At 46.5% G+C, this 27,661-nt stretch overlaps 1 protein-coding gene across 3 annotated transcripts in view; it reads left to right on the top strand.

The window, feature by feature from the left end:
• The window catches only part of LOC146063454 (serine palmitoyltransferase 3-like), a 121,987-nt gene extending 95,258 nt beyond the window's left edge, over positions 1-26,729 (top strand). For all 3 annotated transcript variants that reach the window (XM_083175844.1, XM_083175843.1, XM_083175845.1), the window contains exons 5-12: positions 7,485-7,609; positions 11,822-11,915; positions 17,284-17,389; positions 18,268-18,487; positions 19,421-19,547; positions 22,043-22,178; positions 22,770-22,899; positions 26,347-26,729. In XM_083175844.1, coding sequence (XP_083031970.1) covers positions 7,485-7,609; positions 11,822-11,915; positions 17,284-17,389; positions 18,268-18,487; positions 19,421-19,547; positions 22,043-22,178; positions 22,770-22,899; positions 26,347-26,460 — 1,052 coding nt within the window. In that variant the 3' untranslated portion in view covers positions 26,461-26,729. The remainder of the gene's footprint in view (positions 1-7,484; positions 7,610-11,821; positions 11,916-17,283; positions 17,390-18,267; positions 18,488-19,420; positions 19,548-22,042; positions 22,179-22,769; positions 22,900-26,346) is intronic.
• The last annotated feature ends 932 nt before the right edge of the window (positions 26,730-27,661 follow it).

Raw genomic sequence — 27,661 nt, 5'->3', positions numbered from 1 at the left:
AACAAACCTCCCGGCCTGGACACGCTTGGACTCACGAGCTCCCCAATCCGCAGTGCCCCGAAGAAGGCAAGCGAAAAAGCTACCCCAAACAACCTTTCCTCGAAATTGGAACTACAGACCTCCCCTAACTTCATGCCCATATTCTGTAACAACTGGAAAGACACCGGCCTTCTCTGATCCTGTATGACATGGCCTCTCCTCCAACCTTTTAAAGCCTGCGCAATCAGGAAATTCTTAGTGACGTCAGGCCTGCCGCCTGCACGAAACCCAAAAGCCAAGCCCGCCATGCAGCGCGTGATTTTTGCCACTGACCAACCAATCTCCTTACAATGGCCTATATATAGCAAGACAGCCAACTCGTCATCATCCTCCTTCAGACCTACTACCTCACGCCATTCCAACCAGCTCCGCCATTCCTGATTGTATGCCGACCATGTATTCGGGGCCAAGGATTCCCTGATGAGCTGATCGACTACCCGTCCAGCAGAGCCCAGAGCCGACTCGGGAACCCGGTCCCCTCCCTGTCCGCCTCTGGTGCCAACTCCCGAAAACGCTCCCACTGTGAACGAGATAAAGCATCCGCAATGCCGTTAGAGACACCAGGAACGTGCCTAGCCACAACCCACAAATTCAAAGCCAGACATTCCAATACTAACTGCTGCAAAACAGTGACCACTGACGGTGAAGATGCCGACAATTGGTTAATAGCCATGACAACCCCCAAATTATCGCAGTGAAAACAAATCTTCCTATTGCGGAATAGCTCCCCCCAAACAACTACTGCTACCAAGATAGGAAACAACTCCAACAATGCCAAGTTTTTAACCATGCCTCTCTGCACCCAAGACTCCGGCCACCGGCCTACACACCAATGTCCCTGGCAATATGCCCCGAACCCACCACTCCCGGCCGCGTCTGTGAAAAGGTCTAGCTCAGTAGCGACGCATGTGTCTGACATCCACAAAGCTCTGCCGTTAAAAACTTCCAAAAAAGTTGCCCACACCCGCAAGTCCCCTTTCAACTCGCTACCTAATCTGACAAAATAATGAGGAAGAACCACCCCTGCTGTCGCTGCTGCCAGCCTCCTGCTGAAAATGCGGCCCATAGGCATAATGCGACACGCAAAATTCAATTTGCCCAGCAAGGATTGCAATTCCCGCAATCTAATCTTCTTCAACAGCAATGCCCTCCCTACCTCGGCCTTCAAATCCAGCAATTTCTCCTCAGGCAAGCGGCACTCCATATTCTCGGTATCAATGACAATACCCAAAAAACTGATCACAGTCGCAGGGCCCTCTGTCTTACCTGGAGCAAGCGGGACCCCAAAGTCTGCCGACACCCTTTCAACAGTCCTCAACAATAAGTCACATACTCCGGTCCCCCCAGGACCAATACATAAGAAGTCATCTAGGTAAAGAATAACTGAACTACACCCAGAGACATCCTTAACCACCCACTCCAAAAAAGAACTAAAGGCCTCAAAATAAGCACATGACAAAGAACAACCCATCGGTAAACAACGATCAACAAAAAACTCCCCGTCCCAACAACAACCCAACAAACGCAAACTGGTTGGGTGAACCGGCAGCAAACGGAATGCCGATTCAATATCAGTCTTTGCCAATCTGGCCCCTTTCCCAAACCGCTTCACCCACTGAACAGCCGCGTCAAACGATGTATAAACCACCGAGCAGATGTCAGGGTCAATGCCATCATTGACCGACGCCCCTTTTGGAAAAGACAAATGGTGTATAAGACGAAACTTGTTCGCCTCCTTTTTTGGCACCACCCCCAATGGAGAGACTATCAAATCTGGCCATGGTGCCGACCCAAAAGGTCCAGCCATACGACCCAGCTGCACCTCCTTACGCAGTTTATCCTGCACCACCTCTGGATGCTCCCTTGCAGACTTCAAATTCCTCCTCAAGCCCCCTGAAACCTGTACGTCGGAAGGTATCTTAAAACCTTCCCTAAATCCCTCCTCCAACAACACGGCTGTCTGCTGGTCAGGATACCTACGCAGATAGCCCAGCATCCTTTCCAGCCGGACCGGTGTCTCCCCCTTTTGAATTACCGTCCCGTGACTTCCCTCTGAAGCATTTATTTGCACCATGGGTCCCTCCACACGAGGAACATTCATGTTTAAATTTGCATTTTGCCCCAAAACGACATGACCCGTCATTAAAGGCAAAGCAGAGTCCCTTCTGCATGGCCGTCCCATTTGTGGCCCCCCCCCCCCCGTCCCCACGAAAGGGCTGCCCACTTTTTGTGGGAGCCGTCACCTTTAACCATAAAGCAATATCCTTATGGTCCCAACGTATGTTAGGGCGAACAGCCTTCCTCTGCCTAAACTGCTCATCGTACCTGAGCCAAGCCAAGCCCCCATACACACGGTATGCCTCTCCTATCGCATCCATGTAACAAAACAAGCCTGAACAATTGTCGGGCGCCTTCTCCCCAATCACACTAGCTAAAATAGCAAATGCTTGGAGCCAGTTCGTGAATGACCGCGGTATCAGCCGGTACCGCCGCCGTTCCTCCTCCTCCTTCTTCTCCTCCTTACGGGGCCTATCCAGATTAAAACGCTCTAAAGGGAGCAATGAAAACATATCAACGTATTCCCCTTTCCAAATCTTCTCCCTCACCTCCTGCTTCAGGTGGGCCCCCAATGGCCCCTCAAAGCATACATACACCTCCCCTTTTGCAGTGTCACTGAGCCTTCCACTCTCCTCCTGCGTCCCAACACTGCCCCCTTCTGCCCCTGCACTACTGCTATTTTGCTCACCGCCGGATACCGGCACCCCGCTGCTCACCAGCACCCCACTGCTAACCGGCACCCCACTGCTAACTGGCACACTATTACTGACTGGCACACTAATGCCAGCTGGTGTGCCCGCATTCTGCGGCACCCATGCTGCCGCCGGAGACGGCCCCGCCCCCTGCCGCAAACCCACCAACCAATCTGCAAAACCACTCAATAATTCAGTAAAACCTCTACTCATTTCCCCTTGGAGGGCTAACCCTCCCCCCCCCTGACTCTGCGCTAAAGCATTAACAGACATAGAGACAGACTCACCAGGCTGCCTGGGGGCTGTGAACCCAGCAGCCGCAGGTCCAGTGTCCTGACGAACTCCAGCCAATAAGGAAGGACCAGGTATTTCTCCGTCATCTGCTGACGCTGCCATCACTCTTCTCCTGACATCCCGACCCTCAGGTACAGCACCAGCCGGCGTGACCTCGTTGGAGGCGGAGCCAGCTGTGCGCCTCTCGCTCCGTGTACCAGGCCTGCGGTCCTCAGCCTGTACTTCTGCCCCCCTGGCACGACTCACCCCGCGCTGGGCAGCAGCATGCCCCGCATGCCCCACCGCACCAGGTCCAGTACCACGCAACGCCGGATCTTCTTGCACGTGGGGGGGATCCCCCCCGCGCGGAGGGTTCCGCCTGCTGGTTGGATTCCTCCCAGACCTGGTCCTGCGGGCGGAAGGTGCCCGGCCCACAGCCTGGCCTGGAGGGTCCCTAACGGGGCTCCGTGAACGGCGCTGAACCCTGGGGGACACAGATGGGCTAAAGCGCTCCGGAGGCCTGGACCTCCGAGGCCGTGCACCCGCTGGAGCAGCCTCTTGCGTTGCTGCTCCCAGTCCCCCCAGCAGACCTGACATCTGCTGCTGCAGCCACTCAGTCCCTCTGGTGCCAGCTGCCTCCCTGAGGGCAGCAAGCGCAGCGGATACCTCTGCATCAGCGTTGCCTGGAGAAGCCATGGGAGATGTCACGCTGCTTAGCTGTTGAGAAAATCTCCCAGTGACCCCTATTTCCTGCCTGAACCCTGCTTATAAACCCCTCCAACACCCCGTTAAGCCCCTCCCCCTATGACCCTCTCCTTAAGCACTCCTCCTATGACTAACTGCTAGTCAGCTCCCTACAAACCCTGTCAGGGGAGCCTACCCCCAGGCTTTGCCTCCAGTCCGGCTCCTACATCTTGGCTCTACCCCCTGCTATACAGTGCTGGAAAACAACCACTGTATAGGTGGGGCTACAATGATGCTATTCAGCACAAAGTGCATTATAAGATCCCCCCTCGGACCACCCACTTCCCACTTCTACACTGTTGTGGGTGGTTGAGGGGGTGTCCGCGGGGCTGCTGGCTGGAACGCAAGATATTTGCACACTTTTCCAGGAGGCCGGGAATACCATCCAATTTTCAGGAGCCTCCCGGGAGGGTAGGCAAGTACTGTATGCTTCAAAGACATCTATCCTGTCCACAGGATGTAAAAAAGTCAGTTGCAATACACTGCTAATCTTTTATCCAGTGGGGGATATGAAGAAGGAAATATGTATTCTTTATTATTTAATTGGTTGTGTGATCTAATCATACTTTCAGTCAGTAAAGTTTGGTTGAAGCAAATGCATCCCAGGGAAAAGGGAAGTAACCACCTCAGTTACTTATTTCATACGCTCTATTTCCCAGCCCTGGATCTTGGGTAGACTGGTGTCAGGTGTTGTGTAATGTTCTTGCATGACATGTTCAAATGTCATTTTAAACTTGTTCACCTCATAACTTTACCCCAGGAAATATAGGTGAAAGGTAAATGCTTCGATCTCTCACATACTATTTCCATGTCACCTGTGTAACACGCCCCTTTAGGTGACTGTCCTCAAGTTTCACACAGTTTGGAATTTTTCGCAGCGTTTGTTATGCAGACCTGAAAGAAAGTTGACCTTTCAAAAACTCTTCCTGAAATATAACCGGCTGCTCCAGCGTTTTACACACATACGTGCAAGCCGGCAGAGCGCAACCACTCAACATCTAGGGGCCGATTTATGACGGATCGCATATTCAATGAAATTTGGGTGGGATCTTTCTGGCCAGGATTGCATTGCAATATGCGATCCCGTCACCATCATGTATAACTGAGCACACGCAGGGAAAAGTGATATGCTCTGCCGGCTGCACAGCGGCCACTTCTGGGGAGGGTTCCGGGGGAACCCTCTCCCCGGCCAGCAGTGCGATGTTTAGCCCATAGGCTACAATGGGCTATCGCTATTTTCAGATGGCGGTAGCCAATATCAATCAGGGGTATGTGTCATTAGGTCTGGTCAACCAAATTAAACAAAGTAAACATCTGCATTAAAAAAGATAGGTGTTATTTTTTACATGTTATATGACATTGGTTGGGTTGCACTAACCATCGCTTAGTGATCGATGTAGTACATCCTGCCACTTGCTGCGACCATACTAATTGCAATAATGTACCATGGCTATTTGGTTTGAAGCAGTGGCTGTAGTCCCCCAGTAATTATCCGACACCACCAGTAAGCCCAGTCATTTGCAGAGACTTCATAATATTTGCTAATCACCTGCTGGAATGTGATTGGCAAATACTGCATCCAATGGGAAGCCTTTCTGCCTCTCTGTTGCACTTCTAGGATGGCTGCCAATGCAGTGCCTAGAAGAAGCCACAGAAATGCCTCCCAACTGTTCCGAATACAGCGGGAACGTCCCAGTTTTCGGGGACGTTCCCGCGTCCCTCCCGCGGCTGGCAGTGTCCCGCGGCGGGGGGGGTCAGTTGGGAGTACCCCCGTCAGGTGCTGCCCAGCGCATAACAGAGGGGCTGGGGGCATGGCTAGAGGCTCACAGAGCCTCTGGGCCATGCCCCAACAGCGTCAAAAGGGGGCGCGGCCTTGCGATGAATTATAGGCCATGCCCCTTTGCGGCAAGCCACACCCCCTGATTTCATCACGCACCTTTGTCCCTCCCTGCCGGACCAAAAAGTTGGGTGGTATCCAGAAAATAAGGGTGGGGTGGTAGTGCATGCGCAAGCCTCTTCCATGGGCTGCACAGGATGCAGCCCATAGAAGTCAGTGCACATGTGGCCCGCCACTGTCTGAGTTTTTTCCTTCTCTACAACAATTACTGTAGCTTGCTCGACCATCCATCACGGTCCGACGGTTGGCGCAATGGCCGGCGTGTGCTTCAGGTGGAGCAACATGAGCTACCGGCAGTCCCCCAAAGATTGTTTGTTTTTTACATTTATTTTTATTATTCAGTTATGTTGCAGTGTATGCTTTATTGGGTAGTATCTCAACCTATCTGGTGTTATGCAGAATGGCACTAACGCATTCACTGTACATCTAATAGAATCAATAATGCAAAATAGGTTAGAGAAGAGTGTACATAATCCGTGTGTGGAATGCAAATATCTAATGGAAATGATAAAACATCAAGTGCATACACACAATGGGATGGAAAAATACAATGGTATGATTCAGATTGGCTCAGTAAGCAGCGAAAATCACTGCTTACCAAACACTAAAACACCCCAACCCCCACCCCCCTGCCGTGGAATCGCTATCCATCGATTGATCTCTCCTGCCTTCACAAATAAGTCATTCTCAACTAACTTTTTTTTCCTTCGTCCTGTGATGTCAGCCGCCTGCCCCCAGGGGCAGTCATCCGCCCCAAAAGCGTTACCATGGGAATGCCCAGCGTTTTCATGGGGACGCCTATAAAACATTGCCCGGTCCCATGGGCTATCCCCGTTTCCAGCCCGCCCGACCCCAGCCCTTCCTTCTCACAACATACAGCCAGGCGAGTGTGTAACTTGCAGAAGCCATTAGTTGCCGGGTTCTGCACATGCGCACACCTCCCCCCCCACCTTCCGAACGGTGTTGAATCAGGGCCAGTGTGTGGCTCACAGTATTATTTGGTCTCCTTTGTGCTGTTGTTCTGGATGTTTGTTGTTTAGACAAACAAAATGAGCTACTGTAGAATCTTTTCTGCATTTTGGGGGTTATTCAGACCTGATTGCACAGCTGCAATTCCAAAGGATCCCTGCCCAGGCTGACCGGTCAGGGGGTAAATGCTTTGGCCAGCGTGACTTGTATAAAAAGTCTCCCCTGGGCTGTGGCATTACCCTGCTGGCTGGTTGGGCCCTGGTTCTTGAAATGCGGGGGACCCCTACTCATTTTGTCCCCCGTATCATTGAGCCTGGTACTGGTTTTAAAAAATTTGGGGGACCCCTATTTGGTTTGCCCTGTTGGACCGGGCCCAAGCTGGTTATGCTCAGGAGGGGGGACTCCACGCCGTTTTGTTTTTTTTGCTGCAAGTTTGCATCTCATTGAATAGTAGATTTTTTTCAAAAAATTCCTGATTTCGGAAAGTGCGATTTTGTGCGATTTCAGAACCTTACTAAAAATCGCATCCCATTAAATCTCACCCGTAGTTTCACAACAGCTGGAGAGCCACAGGTTGGCCAAACCCGGTATACCTGATTGCAGGGCTCTGCAATTTAGCAGAGCAGTGATCAAGTATAAATAACCCCCTAGTGCCTAAATAGAAGTGTTTTCAATTTTGGACAGCTTCTATTCTATCCTTGCCAAGCTCAACTACTTACAGTATATACAATGCAGACAATCCTTTATGCTGACCATGTACAATTTATGTATTTGTTTAAAAAAATTGTATTAAATGCAGCATTATTTCCCAGGAAACTTGGATAAAAATGAAGAGCTGGAGGATTTGGTTGCAGAGTTCCTCAATGTAGAAGCTGCAATGGTTTATTCCATGGGCTTCGCCACAAACTCCACAAGTATCCCGGCACTGGTTGGCAAGGTACCTTATTTGTATAATAGTATAATATAATAGAGAAAATTATGACATGCCTATAAATGGTTTCATTCAGGGAGATGAACAACGTTCCCCTCAAAGATATTGAGAAAAAAAAGGGCAAAATAATAAAAATAACTAGAACACATAGAACACATGAACGAATACAACCCACAGGGCCGGCGCCACCACTAGGCAGCTCCAGGCATTTGCCTAGGGCGCCAGTTTGCGGCAGGAGGTGCCCGTGGAGGTGAGCAACTCCCCCCCCCCCCCCGTGGGATCCCCCTACCCACCCCTGGTATTACTTAGAGGCTGCCGCATCATCTGACACCCCCCCTCCCCCACCCCCGGGAAATGACGCAGCAGCCTGCCCGACACCCGCTGCCATCACCCGACACCCGACACCCCCTGCCCCCACCCACCCCGGAACACTGCGGCCTGCTGCCGCAATTGCCGGCACCCCCCCTCCCCCTGGACAGCGGCCGGGGGGCGGGTGAGCACCGGAGCGCCCCCCCCGCCCCGCCTGGGGCGCTCCGGTGCCTTGCACCGGCACTGACATCCCAACACATATTACCTTAGTCTAAGGCACTGACCTTGAAACCAAGTAAGTGTATAAGTTGTAACATTTACTTTTGCTGCAAAAAAATATATTTTGTGACCATTATTTGTTTAGACCACAGGTTCTCAAACTCAGTCCTCAGGACCCCACGCAGTGCATGTTTTGCAGGTCTGTTAACAGAATCAAGTGACATAATTATCTCCACCTGTGGATCTTTTAAAACGTGTCAGTCAGTAATAAGTGCAGCTGTCGGATGACTGGGAAAACGTGCACTGTGTGGGGTCCTGAGAACCGAGTTTGAAAACCACTGTACTAGGACATTTGTCGAGTATATTTGTTCACGGTGTCTGTTGGATGCAGATCAGTATGTTAAGGGCATTGAGGGACTGATTCAGGTCGGATCCGCATGGCCCGAATTCGGGCCAGTGACCGATGTTGCGGGTCTGCGCATGTGTATGGGTGAAATTGGCATGTCCAGACCCGATGTGGGAATACTTTTGGTGAGTATAACACTCGCCAGGAATTCGCACAGGCAGGTGAGGGAAGGGGGCGGAGAGCAGGCTGGGGTAGGGTAACATGCAGAGTTTTATTGACAAGTACATTTTATAAAATGATAGGCACAGCTATCAGATTACTATCAGAGCTGAAAGTAGACATTTTGGTAACCTGTGCCAGAAAGAGAATTGGTGCCCCCTCCCTCCCCCATAGTCAACATAAGTTCAATTGTGCAAAAAATATAGGGTTGTAGTTTCATGCGGAAGGAGCGTAACCACAGATTAGTACTAGTTCACATTATGCCATAAACATTACTGTGACATCTGCAATGGGAAAAGTCAAAGACGTCCCCCTTGAACCACCCGGCAGCTTCCCGGTGGCAGGATCACATACAATATATTTCATGTGGTACTTTTTGCATGCAATATAATAAACACATATGATTTGACACTCTTCACCTGATTCCTCGGCCCAAGCCATCATAATCGATTGAAATCGGGCAAAATCACACAGGTGTATGGCCAGCTTTATACACTTTATGCTAAACACATGTCCCTTGCATACATTATGCTCCAACAGTTGTAGAGCCCCTTACACACATTATGCCCAACAGTAGAAGTGCCCCTTACACACATTGGGCCTTATTCTGGTTGGAGCGGCCGGGCCGTACGCGTACGTCCCGGGGTTTTTCATGATCTGCGCATGCGTAAATTCGCTAATGCGCAGGCGCAACCACTCCACAACGCTTACGGACGGGTCTCTACGTGCGAAAAAACCTGTACGCGAGTGTACGGGCATTGGGGGCGGCATAGGGGCGTGAAAAGGGGAGCGGCCGAAATAATGAGGGAAAATGGGAGTAAATATGGGCGTACACGGGGGTGTGCACCAAAAATGAGCGGTGCTACTACCGCACGATCGACTAAGGCACCGTTCATTTCGGACACTAAACAGGCGGCTGCCAACCGCCATCTCAAACCACCCCTACAGATACCGCATGCCAGCGTGCGCCTGAGTTTGCTAATTAACGCTGATTCCTACTCAAACACATACACCTGAATGTAATAAGCAATGCTGCAGTCTATTAAGTCCAAACCATGATTTCACTACCTGCAAGCCACACACAGCACTCAAACACATTGGAAGCTTATCTTTCTATACTTCTCTACATTTAAAGGTTTGTTTAATTTAAGGTAAGAATCTTTGTAAGACCTGCTTATATATGCAAAGGTAGGTATTTGTTAAACAGTTAGACACATTCACTACGTGCTTTCATAGACTTTACACAGTAGCACACTCAATCGACACAAGTCGACATGTGTCAACGTGTTCACTGTAATACAAACATAGGTTTTGTATTTATGATACAATAACATAAACCACATCTAACACCTACAAAGGATGTTTCAGCAATGTTTTAATCCCATGGCCACTATTTTGCACATTAATTAATTCAATCAATTAATTAATTTTCATAATTATAGTTGAAAGGGAAGATATGCTGGTCCATATATGTGAAGGGTATGTCAGCGTACACGGACGTACGCTCACTCTCACGAGCGGTGCCATAAGCTGAGTTTTCTATTGAAAACAATAGGGACCCGTCCGTGCAAGCTGGCGTACGCTCAGATAGCCGCAAGAAGTCGGTGGGAAGACGGCTGAGACGTCCGTAAACGGTGGTGTACGCTCAATTGTACGCCAGTTGTCGGAGTGTAAGGGCTGGCCCGTCCGTGTACGTTGGCGTACGCTCATTTGTACGCCACTCCCCTTCTGCGTTGTTTATGCCCGTACGTATGCGGCAGAGTTGTGGGTGGACTTAACCCCAACGGCCGCGTACGGCTAGCGTACGTTAATGGCGAACGTACGCACGTTTGGCCGCTCCGATCAGAATAACCTCCATTATGCCCACAAAATACTGCCTCTTACAAAAGCTATACCCACAGAGTGGTAATGCCCTATACAAAAGTTATACCCACAGAGTAATAGTACCCCTTTCAGACAGTATGCCCACAAAGTAGTACCTATGCAGGAAGGTCAACAACTACGTACCAAGGGTGAAGTATTTGTAGCATAAACCAAATGGTGTTTTTAAGAAAAAAAAAAACAGGCCTATACACACAAACATATGCATACACACACACAAACTACATACAGTATACACAGATACACATTTACATACAGTACAAACAGGTTATGCACGCATACTGTATAAAGAAGTGACACTATGGTCCTGGAAGCTCCACGGTCATCAGACTGATTGCTGTGGTGCCTGTGTTGGGGTCTCGCTGGTGGCCCTGTCTGCAGCCTGCTTGGAACCCCTGCTTGTTACTGAGGACACCAGTGGCTGCATTACCTTTCTGATCCCTTGCTTGCCCATCTTCTCATGCATGCTGCTGCAGATAGCAGTAATGGATGTAATGGCAGGTGTCAGGGTCACAATGGATGCAGGGTTGTTGCTGGTTCTCCTGTCACAGGGCATATACTCCACTTATGAGCTGTATGCAGAACACAATTGATGCCACTCTAATTACAGCCTGGGTTGTTATGGACAACTTCTACACCGGTCCACTTCTCCACTCTTCACACTGCTTGATACATCTCCACCTTTTATCCCTTATTGTACAGTGGCAAACGCAGGATTTTTAGAGGTGGGTTTCCAAATGTAATCCAAAATCTCCCACTCTGCATTGGAGTAAAAACCAGAATATTGGGGAATGGTAAAGCCCTAAAATTGGTCTTTTTATACACTGGATACTGTATGAAATAGAGTATTAATATTTAACAGAACAGGAAAAAGTTAAACATAGTGTATCATAATAAATAAATACACAAACATTATAGAACCAATACTGCACTTTCCAAGCTCACAATCTCCCACTTCATGGTAAGGCTCCTGTCTCTTCCTCCTGGCAGCTGCTCTCCATTGCGATGTTTGAGGGCTCAGTTCCACACATACAGTAAATGTGGTAGAAGAAGCGGGTACACTGGGCATGTGCAGCAGCTCTGCTCTGTCCCTTACATTGCATAATGTGGTGGCAGCTCTATTGATCATATTATATACCAGTGCAATTGTTGTCATATTTTAAGGCACTTGCCTATGTTGTAACTCATTATTATAACTTTGCTACTTTTGACTGACTTTATCATACTGTATTTTATTGTCACAGGGTTGCCTTATATTAAGTGATGAGCTAAACCACACGTCTCTTGTTCTTGGTGCCAGACTTTCAGGGGCCACAATTAGAGTTTTCCATCATAACGGTAAGTGTCACTTTAACCAATGAAAGTCTACTGTCTGTGTGCATCCATCATATAACATGTTATAGTATGACAGATACACATTCCCATAATGGTTATTTTTGCTCATCCATAATACTATATTATGTATAATAAACCTGCACATTACTTTAATTATTCATATCAACCCATTAACACATACCGTGCATGTGTTTCTAAGGGGCCTATTCATAATCACTAACTGGTCCATTACTCATGCAGAAACGCTAGTGTCCGCATGTTTTATATAACAGGCCCATTCACTGGGCATCCGCCTAGTATTCAGCAAACTACAAAATTTGAAAGCTTGTGAGAACCAACACCATCTTTAGATGGCATTGGTTCCGGGTATCCTGTTCCTTTATACGGGAAGGAGGTCTGGGGTTGCAATGAATGACCTTAGGCTAAAGAAGGCCGGCAGCTCTGTGGTAAGTATAGCCGCTACCTCTGTTGAAGTATTAGGGATCACAGGGACAGTTGCTTCTCAGAGTAGCTATCCCCACTCTGGAGCTATACTGAATCGATCCAGTAATTCATTATCCACCAACACAACTCAAAAAGAGTTGGAAAGTTAATTACCGGGGCCATCCACCTTCAGTGATGAATAGGAGCCTACACGTTTGGCTTAAATAAATCCACATTTTGAATACACAAGTGAATGATTTCTAGAACTTGGAAGCACAAATGAATGATATCTGCGTGATGCATTGGACTGTACACCTGCCCTGTGATATCTGCATGATGAACAGTACTGTACACCTGCCCTGTGATAGCTGCATGATGTACAGTACTGTACACATGCCCTGTGATATCTGCGTGATGTACAGTACTGTACACCTGCCCTGTGATATCTGCATGATGCACAGGACGGTACACCTGCCCTGTGATATCTGCGTGATGTACAGTACTGTACACCTGCCCTGTGATATCTGCATGATGTACAGTACTGTACACCAGCCCTGTGATATCTGCATGATGTACAGTACTGTACACCCGCCCTGTGATATCTGCATTATGTACAGTACTGTACATCCACCCTGTGATATCTGCATGACGTACGGTACTGTACACCCGCCCTGTGATATCTGCATGATGTACAGTACTGTACACCTGCCCTGTGATATCTGCGTGATGTACAGTACTGTACACCTGCCCTGTGATATCTGCATGATGCACAGGACTGTACACCTGCCCTGTGATATCTGCATGATGCACAGGACTGTACACCTGCCCTGTGATATCTGCATGATGTACAGTACTGTACACCTGCCCTGTGATATCTGCATGATGTACAGTACTGTACACCAGCCCTGTGATATCTGCATGATGTACACTACTGTACTCCTGCCCTGTGATGTCTGTGTGATGTACAGTACTGTACACCTGCCCTGTGATATCTGCATGATGTACAGTACTGTACACCTGCCCTGTGTTATCTGCATGATGTACTATACTGTACACCTGCCCTGTGATATCTGCGTGATGTACAGTACTGTACACCCGCTCTGTGATATCTGCATGATGTACAGTACTGTACACCTGCCCTGTGATATCTGCATGATGTACAGTACTGTACACCAGCCCTGTGATATCTGCATGATGTACAGTACTGTACACCCGCCCTGTGATATCTGCATGATGTACAGTACTGTACATCCGCCCTGTGATATCTGCATGACGTACAGTACTGTACACCTGCCCTGTGATAGCTGCATGATGTACAGTACTGTACACATGCCCTGTGATATCTGCGTGATGTACAGTACTGTACACCTGCCCTGTGATATCTGCATGATGCACAGGACTGTACACCTGCCCTGTGATATCTGCATGATGTACGGGACTGTACCCCTGCCCTGTGATATCTGCGTGATGTACAGTACTGTACACCAGCCCTGTGATATCTGCATGATGTACAGTACTGTACACCCGCCCTGTGATATCTGCATGATGTACAGTACTGTACATCCGCCCTGTGATATCTGCATGACGTACAGTACTGTACATCCGCCCTGTGATATCTGCATGATGTACAGTACTGTACACCTGTCCTGTGATATCTGCGTGATGTACAGTGCTGTACACCTGCCCTGTGATATCTGCGTGATGCACAGTACTGTACACCTGCCCTGTGATATCTGCATGATGCACAGGACTGTACACCTGCCCTGTGATAGCTGCATGATGCACAGGACTGTACACCTGCCCTGTGATATCTGCATGATGTACAGTACTGTACACCTGCCCTGTGATATCTGCATGATGTACAGTACTGTACACCAGCCCTGTGATATCTGCATGATGTACACTACTGTACTCCTGCCCTGTGATGTCTGCGTGATGTACAGTACTGTACACCTGCCCTTTGTTATCTGCATGATGTACTATACTGTACACCTGCCCTGTGATATCTGCGTGATGTACAGTACTGTACACCCGCTCTGTGATATCTGCATGATGTACAGTACTGTACACCTGCCCTATGATATCTGCGTGATGTACAGTACTGTACACCTGCCCTGCATACTAGCTAGTGTCTGTCACCATATACTGGGAAGTGTCCATATCTGATTTGACAGTCATTAGGTCAACATTAAATGGACTACATGTTTTAGTTCGACAGGAACAAAAGATCGACCTATACATTGTCAGTCTATTAAGCTTTATTGCCGAATTTACTAATACCCCAGATCCCCCCTCACTCACCTCTGTTGAGATAGGATAGGAATGGCCATAATGATTCATAATCATCGATGGTTTATGTTCAATGTAGAATACTTTTGCCATGATGGGGGAGAACCAGATGGTTTTCCTACATTGATGGCACAGTATAACCGAAAAAATGGTTGATTTTTTTTCCCCCCAAGGTGCTGGTACACGGCGCATAGCTCTGCTCCCAACACCCATGAAGTCCCAACCCCAGATTTTGATTGGTGTACGAGCCAGTTAGCCAATGAAAAGAGATGACCATACCATGGATGATGCAAAACCATGGATGATTATCCATTGCATAATATGCTGCCATTGAGGGCCACTTGCATTATCTCCATTGATGGCAAACGCTCTGATGGCCACCCCTAGCATAGGAAGGAAATGTCACTATCACTACTAGCAGTGACCAGTAAAGTCTCCCAACCCAATTACTGCAATGGCAGCTTCTTCCCATTGGAAGCTCTCCCACTAATCACACAGGGGAGGTGCGTTCTCCCCATGAGGCAGCGAGTCTGGACTATGATCCTTATTCAGGTCTGATCGCAGTACAAATTTGTTCACAACCATGTGCACTGCAGGTGGGGCAGATGTAATGTGCAGAGAGAATTAGATTTGTGTGGGGTGTGTCGAAACTGAAATCTAAATTCATATCCAGAAATACACTCATTTTTGACATTTACTATCCCAAAAATATGGCAATTCGTATTCGTATTGATGTGCTATCAATACGAATACGAATTGCCGTATTTTCGGAATAGTAAATGTCAAAAATGAGTGTATTTCTGGATACAAATACACCTATTTTTTTACAAATTTCCTTTAGTAAATTTCCCCCTCAGTGTCTAGTTCAAACTGCCGTATTCTGATTATCTTTCTTTGTTTGTTTTGTATAGCGCTTTTATTCTGCATCTGTAAAGTGCTGTGAGTTCTACTGAGAGAAAAGCAGGAAATAAATAGCATTAGACATCCAGGACTACAAATCCTTCATTGTTCTTAACTTCCTACCAAGATAAAGTAAAATCACTTGGCTACCTGATACTTGTGTAAAAAATAGAAAAACTATTGTGTATTGCTGTGGAACTATGAGTCCCAGCAAGCCTGCACCACATGCAGGGACTTGGAGAACCACAAGTCCCAGCATGCGGGGCATCAAAGGGCCCGCTGGCACAGTAATAAAAATAGTCAAATAAACACACAGACACACAATAAAAATAAAACTTTAATACATCCAAAGCCCATACATACAGTACTGATACTTACCTATCTTGAGCCCGTCGGTGGGTCCCAAGGTCCGGTTCCGGTGCCTTGGTTCTGGTGTCTTGGTTCCGGGCCTGGTCCGGGGCTCCAGGGCTGAAGAGTCCAGGGTCCTGGATCCGAAGAAATCCATGGGGGACCTGTGGAAGGAAATCCTACTCACCAGGTCCTCTGGCGAAGATCCCGTCATCTTCTCCGTCTCCGCCGTAGTCCACCGCATCAGCCGCCGGTACCCGATATGACTTTGAGAGGCGCAGAGATGTTTCATCTTCTGTGCCTCTCATCCGAATGATTCTCATCCGAAGCGGCCAACCAGGAGCCGACTTTCTCAGATGTTAAAGGGAAGATCTATTGTACAAGCAAACATTAAATTAACTAATATGTCACTTAGGGGGGGAGATGTATCAGCTGTGGATTAAAGAGATGATCAACAGTCAATAGGTCGAGAAGTTCAACAGTGAAATGGTTGACATGGACTTGGGTATACAGGGTCAAAGGTAACATGTAAATGGTCAATGCTTTTTAAAATTAATTTTAACCCTGATCCTAACGCTATCCCTATCCTAGTGCCTAACCTTGAAGCCTAACCATAACCCTGCCCCAAGTTCCTAACCCTAACCCTAGAGCTTCACTGTAACCTTCCCCTAAGTGCCTAACCCTAACCATTCTCCCCTCCGCCCAACTCTAATCCTCCCCTAAGTTCCTAACCCTTACCCCTAATGTAGGTTACACACCAGAACAATTTAGATACAATCTGGACCGATTGTATGTAAATTGGGCATGTTTTGGGCCATTTCTGATCTGATAGCGATCTGATACGCGGTCCAGGTCATTTGGTCATTTCACAGAACCTACCCGCAGCAGGTAGGATCTGGAAATGACCGTTCAGCTGGGTACAGGTCGAGATCGGATCTGATTCAGATCGTGTGCAGGTTGTGAGCAGATTGTGTGCTCCAGCAGATCGTGAGCCGATCGTACGATCGTCTTACGATCTGCTCACAACCTGCATCGTTCTCACCCTAGTTACCTTAGTCCATGTCGATCATTTAACTGTCAATCTATTGACTGCTGATCTGGTGTCAACCTTTTACTATCTTTTTACTGTCTACTGTATGTTCCTTGAAGAGCACTAAAGAAAAGTTGTGCAAATCAACCTATCAGCTACTAAATTACAATTATCAACTGTAGCAGTGTAGCACTTACACTGTGATTGGTATATAAGGAAGCACACAGTCACTCAGCAGCAATGGAGGGGTTTCGGGAGGATGAAGGATTCAAAATGTATGTAACAAACAACAATAATATCAGAGCTGTCACTGATCCACCACATACGAATAGATTGGTTCTACTCTGCTGTCACTTTGCTGTGTCTTTTCGTGTTCTTTAGACATGAAGAACCTGGAAAAGTTATTACGGGATGCTGTTGTCAATGGTCAGCCTCGCAGCCCCAGGCAATGGAAGAAAATTCTGATCCTCGTAGAAGGAATCTACAGGTAATCCCAAAAAACATTCCGGACTTGTCCATATGAGCGGTTTCTGGAGATCTAACAATTAAAAAGAACTTGAGAAACCACAATATAATGTAACTGAAATCCATTGAGCTCTGTCCTGTTTCCATCTCTTGCGTCCAAACTGAAACCCTGTATACTGTACTGTAGTTATCTATGTGAATAGCAACAGTCGTGGGCATAGCGATCACTGTACAGAGATATAAGCTCCTGTTTACAAATACAGATATAGCCATGGTCATTGTTGCCACATGAATTGCCACGTGCGACATATGTGGTGATTGGCATGATCCCAATGCCATTCTGGTGCATCTACTTTGCTCCCACGGCTCATAGAAACTTATTGACGGCAATAGGGCAGCGTAGTAATTCCGCCAACCAAGCACGAACCTCCATGGCGCAGCAACAATGAACTCAGTTGTATCTGTATATGTGAAAGAGGTCTACGAAGACACTAAAACATGCACAGGTTGCCATGTATTGCCAGGCTGCCATGTGTCAAGGCCCGTATACACACAGGGTGATGGGTGCCCAATGCTGAGCAATATGCTTAAGCACAGATCACACAACACACATCGCTTGCACACATGTGATGCACCAGCCACAATCGGTTCAGGCCAGGGTTCTCAAGTGGCCTCTTTGTTCTCCCGCCCCTGTAGTCATTCCGGCAGCCGGGAATCATACTGAACCCCTTCCTAGATAGTGGAGCAAAAGATGCTCAGGACTTGTTTAAGTCATTCCACATTGAGGCCACATTTACTTAGGCACTAAACATGTTTGATGCTAAATACTAAAGTGGGCTATAGCTACCTATATTGAAAATGTTAGCCCAATCCTACCTTTATCTCTGTTGCATTTTACAGCATGGAAGGGTCTATTGTCCGTCTTCCAGAGATAGTGGAACTAAAGAAGAAATACAAGGCTTACATTTACCTGGATGAAGCGCACAGTATTGGGGCAGTGGGAGCTACAGGGCGAGGTGTGGTTGAATATTTTGGGTTGGACCCTGCAGACATCGATGTGATGATGGGAACATTCACCAAAAGCTTTGGAGCCATGGGAGGATATATCGCTGGGAAAAGGGTAAATTAGTTAATTGGCTATGAGATATGATTATGGTAAATTCTTGAACATCCCCAACCACTGTAGAAGGCATCGTACTTTCCTACACAGTACAACAAACCTAACTGTCTCTTTTTACAGTTGGGTTTGTTGCATATTTGTTTTTATAAAATTAAACCATTTTAGCTGTCCTTGAAAATTTCCTTTGCCTTTGACTGTATCATGCATGCATCTATTGAAGGTTCTACTTTGGAACTTATGGCTCTTTTATTTTAAATATAACTACATTTTCATTAGCATGTCTTTTTTATCTAATGCTTACAGCACTGATTCTGAAAGGAGAACACCAGCATAGTATCTTCTTTTATTTAACTAGACCCAATATTCCTCAATGAACCGAACTTCAGGTTAAGGGCTTCCATACATCAGCATGTGTAATATATTTAATTTCCCTGATTCCTCGATGGATGACTGATCATAGCTGGCCATCGAATGATTGATCTTGCCATCATGTCAATGTTGCCAGTGGATCCTAATGTCTAGGGACCATTAGACATGCCCCTACAGATAGAGAGATACTACCTCTCCAATCTCCTGCATTCCTATAATCCTCCATGGTCACAGGCTGTAAAAGGTCTCATGTACTGACTCCTGGTAAAGTTACACAATGCTATCCAATTAGTCACAGAGTTCGGAGTAGAATTTTAGCCCTGTTGGAATGCCAGCATCTGCATGATGAGCTTGAGGTGGTGACTGGTGGCATTGTTACTGCTGGCCTCCAGTACCCAACCTACTGGACATATTTATTTGTACACCCAACACAGAGTGGAAGAATTTAACCAATATTGAAATCATTATTGTAGACATAAGAAAGGTTTGCAGCTCACCAATTATCTAAGTTTTACCTAGAAAGTATACCTAGCAAGTAGAAGTGTAATGGAATTTCATCTACAGGAACTTGTGGACTACTTAAGAAGTCATTCTCACAGTGCACTTTATGCAGCATCTATGTCACCTCCTGTGGCAGAGCAGATCATCAGGGTGATGAAGTGCATCATGGGACGTGATGGGACAATGAACGGTAAGAGACTTATAAACAGGGTTTAAAGTGAATGGGAACCAGGTGGAACTGAGTTCCACCACCTCTAATGGTAGGGGGACCTGAGTTCCACCTCTACCACAGTTCTGAACAGTAATTCCAATAGAAAATTCTGTCCCTGCGGCTTCTTCTTCTGGCACGGCATATGTAATGTAAAGTTAAGATGAACAACTGTGGACATTATGTGTATAAGGGGCATTACTGTGTGATATAATATGAATCAAGGGCACTACATGCGGTGTAATGTGTATACGATTGTGCTACCATGTGTTGTGGGACCATTATCCCTTTATGGGTGGTAGGACACAAATTCCCTGGCACTGGTCTAGGCTTTGCCTAATAGGGGGGAAGGGGGGGTGGTTTTAGGGGAACTGAGTTCCACCACCTCTCCAGGACCACTTTAAACCCTGCTTGTAAATAATTGCCAAAAAAAATGTAAGAAATTTGTCGGCATCCCGCACCTCTGACAAACTCGGACTTTATTTACACCCCGACAAATGTGTCCATCTGAGATCACCCTCCTCTGTCTTGTTCTGAGCTTGCAGTGTCCATCAGAGACCATCTTGCCTTAAGGCCCCCCATACACTACACAATTTGGGCCCGATTTCACCCGATTCTGGATGATCGGGCCGAGAAATCGGGTGAAATTGCCCAAATTGCGTAGTGTATGACATCCGATCTGATCCGATGGGCGGTCCCTTGCGCATCGGATCAGATCTGGAGGTCAGACGGTCTGCACATGAGATAAATCTTATGTGCAGCTGCCAGTGCGGCATGTAGAAGGTCCGGGGTAGCGGGGCAGGAGAGCAGAGTCCGGTCCGGCGGAGCTGTAGGATATGTAGCGGCAGGCTGGGAGCAGGGGCCGCAGGGCAGGTGGGGAGCGCAGGGCAGGGTCCGGTCCGGGGGAGCTGCCGGAGATGAGGCGGCAGACGGGGAGCGCGGACCACAGGGCAGGCAGGGAGCCATTGTATCCTATTCAAAAGACTGGGCGACTGCTGATTGGCTGATTCATCACATGTAAAAAATGGCACATCAAGTGCCAAATCTTATCAAGCTCTCACGGAGAACTGCCGGGGAAGCTCAGGGGAAGTAGGGCCTACTTATCCTTAGGACAAGTTAGCCTAACGTATGGGGCCCTTATTCTTCTGAACCTACAGTAAGATCTGAGGCCCCCTGTCCTGCCTAATTCATGTGAACATATAGTGACCATCTAAGTCCACCTTGTACTGCCTTGTTCTGAATTTAGTGTCCATCTGAGACCGGGTTGTCCTGTATAATTCTCCTGAATCTACTGTGTCCCTATGAGACCACCCTGTCCTCCCTGATTCTTCGGAAATGTTATAGCCTGCGAGATATAGACCTGGACGAGATCTCAATAAGTTTGGGTGTATTTTTTATGCAGCAATAATTTCAAAGGCAAAACTTGGTTGGTTCTGTCTAGTAAATTATTGCCACTTTAAAAATTGTGTTTACACTCTGGGATCTCGCCAATGCCAGCATATAAAACAGTGGTGTAACTAGGGCTCCACATCCCTAGCAGTGGTGGGGGAGAGCAAGAGCCACCGGGGTGCAGGGTCATGGCGCTCATGGAGGCCGCCAGGAGCCCTGTGTGAGCTCTGCAGAAGCAGCAAATAAGGATACGCAGACTTCTCTCTCTGGCTGTTTGTGTGAGGACGCACAGTGACCTGCCCCATGAAGCTCCCATGGGGCGGGTCACTGAGCGTCCTCACACAGACAGCCAGAGAGCTCCCCCTTCCACCTCAATAGAACTCCCATCTAAGTAAATAAACCCCTCAGTATCCATTTGAGACCATCCTTTTCTACTTCATTCTCTGAACCTATAGTGCCAATTTGAGACCACCCTGTCCTGCTACATTCTCTCCTCTGTGAAGCAGGGGGGGGGGGGGGGCGCCGACATGATGTGAAAGGGGTGGGGTGGGCGGAGCTATCAGTGAAATGCTGTGTTTGGGGGCATGGCCAACACAATCACATCATTGTGGCCGTTCCCCCCACCATGCATTGCCGGTATTACAGGCATTGCACAGCAGTGGGCAGGGTTACAATGATGCAGCCTGCGTCATTTGGTCCCACGGACTCCCGCCAAGGGGGGTTGTGGGAGACTAGAGGTTGTCCCGATTTTTGGGAGCTAGGCAACCCTGACCTATAGTATTTATTTTAGACCACCCTGTCCTGCCTAATTCTATAAATCTACAGTGTCCATTTGAAAATGCCTTGTCCTGCCCCATTGTCTGAACCTATATCCATTTGAGACCACCAGTCCTGACTCAGTCTGTCATACTGTGATAGTGTTTTCCTCCAATTTCTTCACATTCTAAGTATCTGGAATCCATATGATCTATATTTCCTTGGAAGACAATAATTACAGCCACTGCGATGCCCAATTTCTTTTTTTTTATCAAGATAGTCCATTGTATTTGATGAAGCAATACTTTCACACCTGGCTATATGCATCTTAGGTCTGGAGAGAGTACATCAGCTTGCAGAGAATACCAGGTACTTCAGGCAGAGGTTGCGTGACTTGGATTTGATTATTTATGGAAATCAAGATTCCCCTGTTGTTCCTGTGCTTATGTACATGCCAAGCAAAGTAGGGTAAGTGCTTCATAATATTTCGGCTAGTCCACTAACCATACTGTTATTCAGTTGTTGCCTAAGTTTTTACACAGAAAAAAAGTAACCTAGTAAAGAAAGAAATCTGGGGTGAAATTTAATAGGATGAGAGATTCAGAAAGTGAGAGATTTGGTAAGAAATCGCCAGGTTTTTTTTAAAGCGCCAATCATTTACACTGCAAAATCACACTGGTTTCGCAGTGTAAATGAATGCCGCGTGCAAAAACCTGGAGATTTCTTACCAAATCTCTCACTTTCTGAATCTCTCATCCTATTAAATTTCCCCAATGATGTTTTGTAAGGCAGTCTAGATCAAGCCTACATTGATTTCTATGCACTTTACACTTTATACCACAATATGACATCATTATTAAATCCAGACCATGTTTGCAGCAAAGAAAACATTGGAAAAAGTGTCTTAACTCTACATTTGGCCCTTAGCGGGCCACTATTGTTGCATTTAACCTCTCCGCACTTCACGAATGAGAATCAGTTGAAATCAAATATACTTGCACAGCTTGTTGTATTTCTCTGAGAAAATATATATTGGCATCTTTTGCTTTTTATTTACAGGGCATTTGCAAGACATATGCTGGAGAAGAAAATTGGCGTTGTCATCGTTGGGTTCCCAGCAACACCTATTGCTGAGGCCAGAGTGAGGTTTTGCATCTCAGCAAAGCATTCAAAGGAAATGTTGGACAGAGTATGTTGCTCCTTTTAATTGTTTCCCACTATCTTGTAGCTTTATATTTCCATGTCTTCGTATAGTTTGTAACAAACATATTTCCCCCTTGAGTTTTTAACATACTGTATTATAAACTCACATTTACCACATATTTGCATGAAATCCTTGGAACGCCCAGCTCTAAATGTAATGTATCTTAATTAACCCACCAGGGTTTGGTATAGGGTTCCGACAGTTGGGATCCCGACAGTCATTAGCCCGACGTCGGGATCCTGACTGGCCGGACTCAGACAGCATGGCGAGCGCAACAAAGCCCCTTGCGGGCTAGCTGCGCTCGCCACGCTGCGGGCATGGTGGCTCGCTACACTCACCACCTATTCTATTCTCCCTCTATGTGGGTCGTGGAATAGTCAGTGGCCGTCGGGAACCCGTCTGTCGGGGTTTTAACAGTCGGGATCCCGACGTTGGGTAAATGACTGTCGGGATCCCGACTGTCGGGACCCCGTTCGGCACCCCCTCAGAGCAGGTAGTGCATGATTATTTGCCCAAAATGTGGCAACTTAAGGGAACTTGCCAATCACAGATAATGAACACAAAAGTAAACATGGGAAAAGCCAATGTGGTGCATTTATTGCAGGGGAATGTGTTTGCAAAGAGGTGGGGGTGGAGGGAGGGATGTTGTGTTTATAAGTACGCTAATACTGTAGATTTAAAAGTTGAATAAAGGTGCCCATACATGGTGCGTTTTCACCGTGTGGTGCAATACGAGCTCCCGGGGGCATCTCATCTCACAGTACAAAAAGTATGTGCTGTACATACTTTTTATACTGCCCTCGCATCGCATTGCACGCAAATCGAATACAAAACGCATTCGTTATGTTGTGATCCAGACCATAACAGCACCTTAATATCACAATAAAACAGCCGGAAATAAAAAAATATATAAATACAAAACAAGTCGATCACAGTTTGTACCTGAGTACCTGTAGCAGTGATTGCCCTCAACAGGAGGTACTGAGTATTTAAGATAACATTAAAAGATCCTAGCTAAAAATTATAGCGAAAATGTATAGAATAGAATTCCTTTATTCGTCACACAATGGAGAAATTCACATTGTTACAGCAAAGTGCATAGTAGAGATAGAATAAATAGCATAATAAAAATAAATCACACATAAAAAACTAAATAAAAGAAAAACCAAAACAAAGTACAGAGGGCCTTATTCTAGTTCACTCTTTCTGACAAAATCCTTCTTAGATGGACAAAACCATGTGCACTGCAGGGGGGCAGATGTAAAATGTGCAGAGATAATTAGATTTAGGTGAGTTATTTTGTTTCTGTGCAGGGTAAATACTGGCTGCTTTATTTCTACACTGCAATATAGATCTCACTTTGAACGTAAAACCCAACCCAAATCTAGGGCCTTATTTTGGTTCATTCTTTCTGACAAAATCCTTCTTATGCTGTGTACACAGGGGGCGATAGGGGCTGAAATCGCTGGGAATATGGTCGCTGAGCGCCCATATTGCCAGTGATTGGAGTGTGCACCAGCGATAAATCGCCGGGTGCGCGCTCCCGTTTTCAGCCCCTGAATGGTCGCTGGTCGGAGGAACATGCTCCTCCGACCAGCGACATCCCCTGCCTCTTCACCCAGCAGTGTTTAAATTTTCATCTGCGACCATCTCTGGTCGCAGATGAAAACGGGACACGGGGCAATAGGATTGCTGAGCAATATATTGCTAGCAATATATTGCCAGCGATCCTATTGCCCCGTGTGTACGCACCTTTAGATGGGCAAAACCATGTGCACTGCAGGTGGGGCAGGTGTTACTTGTGCAGAGAGAATTATATTTGGGTGGGGTTTTACTTCAAAGTGAGCTCTATATTGCAGTGTAAAAATAAAGCAGTCAGTATTTTCCCTGCACAGAAACAAAATTACTCACCCAAATCTAATTCTCTCTGCACATGTTACATCTGCCCCCCTGCAGTGCACATGGTTTTGTCCATCTAAGAAGGATTTTGTCAGAAAGAAGGAACCAAAATAAGGCCCCTAATTCTCTCTGCACAAGTTACATCTGCCCCACCTGCAGTGCACATAGTTCTGTCCATCTTAGAAGGATTTTGTCAGAAAGAGGGAACTAGAATAAGGCCCAGAGGGAGATGCAAACAGGCCACCCAAATAGTTGGATAGTACAGAAAGTGCCTCAATTAGAACAATACTATACAACATACAATAAGAAATGTTTAATTTGTACAATTTAAAACCGATAAAACGGAGATCATCCAGTACATTCCCAGAGTTGTACATGGAAAAAAGATTTCATATTAAATAAAGTTGTTCTTGTACAATAAACCCAACATGTTTCATCTTACGATTTCATCAGGGGCATATTGCGAGAATAATTGAGAAATGGAGAAAGGATCGAGAATTGTATTGATGAAAAAAGTTTTTCTAATCTCCTATCCAACTCATCCACCAAGTGAACTTTCATACACTCGCTGCAGAGGCAACCCGGGTTCCCTGTTTGTTGCGACCTAGGACAAAAGTCCCTACTGTATCCCCCTATTTCTAAAATACTGTATATTAATTCAAAATGTCTTTCATTCTGACCACAAGCCAGACTGCTTGGAGACCGAATACTTGCAGGTACTAGACACCAGGTGCAAAATAGAAACTTTTCATGTTGTTGATAGGTGGTCACTTCTGATTGGCTAAATAGGCCGAAACCATTCCCATTTATGCTAATATGCAGGGCCGCCATCAGGGGAGGTATAGGGGTACTGAAATCCAGGGCCCTTCTAGAATTGATAGCAGCATTGTGGTTAGTACCGTGCTGCCAGAGATACAGACAGGACTAGCGCATTATGAATTAGCAGCAGCACTAGCCGCCAGCCGATAGGAGCTTCCTGCTTGGCAGCCAATCAGAATCTGGGGCATATGTAGGGCAGCCAATCAGGAGCCATATTCATAATGCTGGTGTTGGTGGCTCTGTCCGCATCTCTGGCAAGGAAGATTCACGGAGGAGCAGATTGTGACTCCCGACTCTGCCAGACAGGCGAGTAGGGGGAGCTGCTAGGTAGCTGGTGGCATGAGCGGCCAGAGCCTGGCAAGGAGGAGAGCCAGCAATTTATGGCGCGGTCAGCTGGGGGTGGACGGCTTTGCATAGCACAGCTCTATGGAAAGCCGTCCACAATGCTGCTCATCTGCTGGTAATACAGGCAGATGAACGGCTTTCACGGCGATGACGCGGGAGAGCGCATCACCACTCATCGACTGGCTGCACACACTGGGCGGCTTCGGGCTGAAGGCGCTCAAAACTCCAAGTGGCTTTCAGCTCAGAATCGCCCACTGTGTATTGGTCTTTAGCAGTCAGAAAAAATGCACATTTATACTTAATCTTTTAAAGAGTAAGGCGGCAAATGTGTATATTGTTAACAAAGAAATATGTGTATGAATTTTGTAGGTCGTGGATGAACTTGACAAGATGGGGGACATTTTAAATGTGAAGCATTCAAAGCACTCCAGGAAAAACCGCAAAGTGATTTATGACAAAACAAATGTTGAACTTGATGCTTGAAACTGGTTTCCCATTTTCTGGATCTCTATGCAATCACCATTGTAGTGAAGCTCCCTGACTTTGGATCATATTAATATGCTGCTCCTCATTGCGGTTTGATATACTCTGCAACTCATGAACATTCCAATTTTTTTCGTCTGTACTTGAACAATGTAACATTTTGTAAAGTTTATACATTTGAATGTGTTTTTTTTTGTTTAATATTGTTTAGCTTTTTTGAATTTAGGACTGAATGGTTGCTTATAACAGTAAACTTGGTTTATAGCTTTTGTTGTGTCAGTATCCATTCCTTGGACAATATAGTAGCAGATAAATGTGTGTGACTGGTGCATGTAAAGTGTAAACTTAATGTAACTTCTGAAAATTCCCCAAACATTATCTCTCTATAGGCAATACATGCCTATGGGCATAATGCAAATGCATCGGCAGCAGTGAATTTAAATACAGCTGCTGTGTGAAATTGTGCAAATGTTGTTGCTGCAGTAGTGCCCTAGTTCATTTTATGCCCATAGTAGTGCCCTAGCTTATATTATTCCCGTTAGTAGTGTCCTATATTATTCTCCATAGTAGTGCCCTAGTTCATGTTATGCCTCATAGTAATGGCCTAGATTATTCTTATCTCCATAGTAGTGCCCTAGTTCACTTAATGCCCCACAGTAGAGCCCCAGCTCATTCTATGCTCCACAGTAGTGCCTTAGTACATTATATGCACCATAGTAGTGCCCTAGTTCACTTTATGCCACATAGTAGAGCCCCAGATCATTCTATGCTCCATAGTAGTTCCTTAGTACATTATATGTGCCATAGTAGTGCCCTAGTTCACTTTATGCCCCATAGTAGAGCCCCAGCTCATTCTATGCTCCATAGTAGTGCCTTAGTACATTATATGCACCATAGTAGTGCCCTAGTTCACTTTATGCCCCATAGTAGTGCCCTAGCTCATATTATTCCCTGTAGATGGGTCTTAGTTTATTTTATGCCGAACAACAGTTTTCTCTAGTTTACATTAGGGCTCATAATGAATAGAATCTGATTGGTTGCTATGGGCAACATCCCATCTTCAATAAAACTCCCATCTTAGTAAATATCCTCCTATATCTCCCCTGTAGTGTCTTGTACAGCCTGCACATTGTGTAAAACTCTGGATGCAAAGGTGCCAGGCACATTGATTAAGTCGACCTGCGTCTTTTCTTGGCCAGTA

This window comes from Crinia signifera, chromosome 3 (genome assembly GCF_055691185.1).
Source record: "Crinia signifera chromosome 3, ASM5569118v1, whole genome shotgun sequence".
Classification (NCBI taxonomy): Eukaryota; Metazoa; Chordata; class Amphibia; order Anura; family Myobatrachidae; genus Crinia; species Crinia signifera.
This window is presented reverse-complemented; position numbering and strand designations above follow the sequence as displayed.